The 4,047-nt window shown below is 48.8% G+C and overlaps 1 protein-coding gene across 1 annotated transcript in view; it reads left to right on the top strand.

The window, feature by feature from the left end:
* The window catches only part of vps13c (vacuolar protein sorting 13 homolog C), a 99,797-nt gene that overhangs the window by 57,231 nt on the left and 38,519 nt on the right, over nt 1-4,047 (top strand). Inside the window, exons 51-55 of the mRNA XM_008302577.1 lie at nt 1,919-2,142; nt 2,531-2,623; nt 2,853-3,086; nt 3,185-3,316; nt 3,636-3,725. Coding sequence (XP_008300799.1) covers nt 1,919-2,142; nt 2,531-2,623; nt 2,853-3,086; nt 3,185-3,316; nt 3,636-3,725 — 773 coding nt within the window. The remainder of the gene's footprint in view (nt 1-1,918; nt 2,143-2,530; nt 2,624-2,852; nt 3,087-3,184; nt 3,317-3,635; nt 3,726-4,047) is intronic.

The raw sequence follows: 4,047 nt of genomic DNA, 5'->3' as shown, positions 1-4,047 counted from the left end.
AGAACCCGGAGAGAACCCACGCTGCACGGGGAGAACATGGAGACTCCACGCAGGAAGATCCCGGGTGTCCTCACCGGGACGTGAACCAGAGACCTTCTAGCTGTGAGGCGCTAACGGCGCTAACGGTGCTAACCACTGAGACACCTGCAGCCCTGTTCGTGATCAGTTTCTTATATTTGTTGGTTTTCTCAGGCTGTTCACAGCCACAGGTCTGCTGCTAGCGGCAGTACCATGAGGTGTGACTGGTACACCACCGGGATCAGAAACAGCAGCTGTGTTCCACATCACATCCTTCTTCTTTCTGCTTCCAGTACAGCTGCAGTCACAGAGTACAGTTTCATGCAGAATCCTGCAGCTGGGACAGAATACTTCAAAAGGCACCTTCAGCTTTGACCACCGCAGCCTGTAGTATGAAATCAGCTTAGATCAAACTAGTTCACATCCAGACACTGTGGTGTAGCTGTGCAGAGGATTGTGGGTCTGAACGTCCAGAAAAGCATGCCGCCTCCAAACTGCAAAGTCCGACCAGATGTAGGGGAACATCCTGGTATTTTTGGCACCACATTTGACGTTCTTGTAAGAGGACATACTTAATCATTTCTGGTGTACCGTGTAGTGCGGCGGTGGGGCAACGGTTAGCACCACGGCCTCACCAGAGGGTCCTGGGTGGAATCTGGGGTCCTTCTGTGTGGAGTTTGCATGTTCTCTGCTGAGTTCTCGCCGGGTTCTCCGGTTCTCTTTAAACTGTCTGTAGGGGTGAATGTGAGTCTCTGTGACCCTGTGATGGACTGGTTACCTGTCCAGGTGAACCTGCCACACCCTCAGCCCCTGATGCCCCACAGAGAGTGAGGAGGTGTAAAGATCATGGATGGATGGTGGAACGTGCTCCAGGTTTGAGGCCTCAGGTTTGGAGTTCATCCTGAAGAGGCTCTTCGTCAGCTGAAGGAATGTAGACAAGGCTGCAGTTCCTTTAAGGAGGTGATTTCTCATCTCTAGCGGTTTATCTGAGGAATGTAAGACCTCAGGTTTCTTACGTGGCCTTCACACTGAATCAGTAGGAAAACAGTCAGTTGTTCTTCTCTGGAAAAGAGAGAAAGTGCTGGACAGACAGCGTCTTTCTCTGCCCATTGCAACAGAAATACATTTTCCAGCAAGCCGGGAAAGTGTTTGTTTCCGTATTTAACGTAACAGCAGAGGTTCTGTGTGTGTTTTCTGATTAATATTGAACTGAAATTGAACAAGTTGCTATTTGGTTTGTTGTATTGAAAAACATCCCGTTTTTAAATAGTGAATGTGTTGATTCTTGTTTCATTTGAGTTAAGTCACTTTGGATCTGTAAATTCTAGTGAAATGTTTTTCATGGGGAAACATGTTGCAGCTTTTCTTTTACAAACTGCGAACCTCGTCCAGATCAGCGTGAACCAAAGCCTGAATGACTTCTGTCCTGACATGTTGGGACTCTGTTGGTTCGTTAGTAAAATGCCTCTGCGGTGACACCGGAGCAGCTTCCTACGGACCGAGTGAACAGATCTGAGTCACAGAACCTACCGACAGCACAAACTGAACAAAGCTTCCCAAAGAAATGAATTCAAATGAATTGAGTCGCGCTGCAGCGATCAGTTCGTTAATCAGTTGGTTGATGGAAAAATACATTTTGATTATCAAATGTTTTCTTAACTTTTCTGAAGCAAAAATCCAAACAATGTCTGTTTGCCTCAGATTTCAAAGAAATGTTGTTGTTTTTTTACACATTACTTTTTAACTGATGAACTGAGACCAGATGTCTGAACCTGTCTGGAGTGTCACCGTCAGCGTCATCAGATGGAATCAAGACGTACAAGAAGACATATTTTCCTGAAAGACGGTTCAGAGAGTGAGAGCAGAATCAGAAACCATCACCTATGTCTTCTTTCTGCAGCCTCCACAGCCAGGACTCGTGTTCGGGCGGTCGTGGTCGACCCGGAGGTGGTGTTTGTGGCCAGCCTGATGAAGGCCGACGCTCCGGCCCTCGTGGCCTCCTTTCAGTGCGACTTCTCCCTTCAGGCTGAGGACGGTGCCCAGAACATGAGGGCCAACCTGAGGGAGCTGAAGGTCCTCGCCTGCCCCTTCATCCGGAACAAGGAGGACAAGGCCGTCACCACCGTAAGATCACACGACCGCGGGTGGAGTCACAGGAGGTCACATGTTCCTCAGGTCGTTGTGCCTCCTGCGGGTTGATGTAATATGTCTTTCATGTCAAGTTCTTCATTGAACAACAAAACGGACCTGCAGGTTGTCCAGCAGGGAGCTGTTTCCTCCCATTCACATCGCTTTTGCTGTTTAGATATCAGACACCTCTGCAGGAGAATAGAGTGCAAGTAAAGCAGCTGACTCAACGTTTATCTCCCTAAAGTATGACTGTGGTCACATGAAGCTGACGTGTGTTTAGCTTCACTGTCACAAATGTGTAGCTCATTTCACAATCACACAACCAAATCTGCTGACTCATATATGCTGTGGAAATGACACAGGTCATTAATCTGTCCAATAGGTGCTGAGACCCTGTTCGGTTGCTTTGGATACCAGAACCCACCCGAACCAACCACTAAGCGGCTCAGTGATGGTGGAGGAAATCATTGTGAAGGTACGTTCATGCATGCATCGATAAAACTCAGCAATCCCACAGGTAGCTCCCTAAAGCACCGACATGTCAAGAGTAACCACTGGTGAAAAGCTGGTTCTGTTTTCTGCCATCAGAGCAGCTGTTTGGATCATTTGGTCAAACTGGTTTCATTCGGTGATGTCACTACATCAGGTAAATAAAAACTAGATGCTGTCAGTGAACTCACCGTCAGTGTGTCTGTGACCCGCAGATCTCGCCGTTCATCCTGAACACAGTGATGACGATAACGGCCGCAATGACGGCAAAGCCGCGCGATGAGCAGTGTCACGAGTCGCAGCCGGATGTCGGTGACCTTTGGTCGGCCATGAACATCTACAACTGTAACTACTGGTTTCTGGGAGTGGACCAGGCCACCGAGGTCACCGAGAGCTTCAGAGAGCCGGACGGGCGCAATGAGGGCGAGAACTTTGCTGCCGAGGTCAAGGTACTGGACCTTCACCTTCTCACAAATGAGTTTTTTCTGATACATTAGAATGACCTGCACAGGTGTGTCTTCTGTAAATGGGTGCTGTTGACCCTCAGGTGGTTCAGGTGACTCTGGAGTCTGGTTTGGGTCATCGGACCGTCCCTCTGCTGCTGGCCGAGTCCTCCTTCAAGGGATCGGCAAAAAACTGGTCTTCTATGCTGCAGCTGAGAGCTGACATGACACTGGAGGTACGAACCAAACCTTAACCTGAACCCTGAACATGAACCTTCAACCCCTGCTTCTCCACATGTCCAAGTGTCTCTGGGTAAGATGCTGAACCCAAAGTTGCTCCAGCTCTGGTTCCCTTGCTGTGTGAATGAGAAACACATTGTAAAGCATGTTGAGTCCCTCTCAGGTAGAAAAGTGCTGAATAAGAACACTTAACGTTAACCTGAGTCCTGATCCTGGGTACCTGAGGACTGGCGATTATTGTGGTGACAGACAAAAAGCCAAACAGCAACATGTTTTATCTCAGCTCGTATATGATGTCCACTGGTGTGTCTGCAGGTGAACTACTTCAACGAGATCCATGCAGTGTGGGAGCCTCTGATTGAACGAGTTGATGGCGGCCGACGCAGGTGGAACCTGGAGCTGGAGGTAACGCTGTTAGCTACACATGTCTCAGAGCTCAGCTTCAGTAGGGCAGCACTGTCTCTGATGAGACTGTGTCGCTGGTACTGATGAGGTATCAGACTGGCGTGGACGCATCCAGATCGAATATAGAACCTTTGTTCAAACAATCCTACTGTCCTCTAAGACCGGATGTTGTTCCTGATGTACTTTAGAATTGACTTCTGACAAATAAACTGACTACTGTCAGCCTGCATGCAAGCTTAAATCCCAGAATGTGCTCAGTCACCCTCACCCTAAACCCTAGCCCAGTCCCCCTAAGCCTAACCCAGTCACCAGACAGTCACCC

Source organism: Stegastes partitus, unplaced genomic scaffold, assembly GCF_000690725.1.
Source record: "Stegastes partitus isolate 25-593 unplaced genomic scaffold, Stegastes_partitus-1.0.2 Scaffold1840, whole genome shotgun sequence".
NCBI lineage: Eukaryota > Metazoa > Chordata > Actinopteri > Pomacentridae > Stegastes > Stegastes partitus.
The sequence above is the reverse complement of the archived record's forward strand: the minus strand, read 5'-3'. Positions and strand labels throughout refer to the sequence as shown.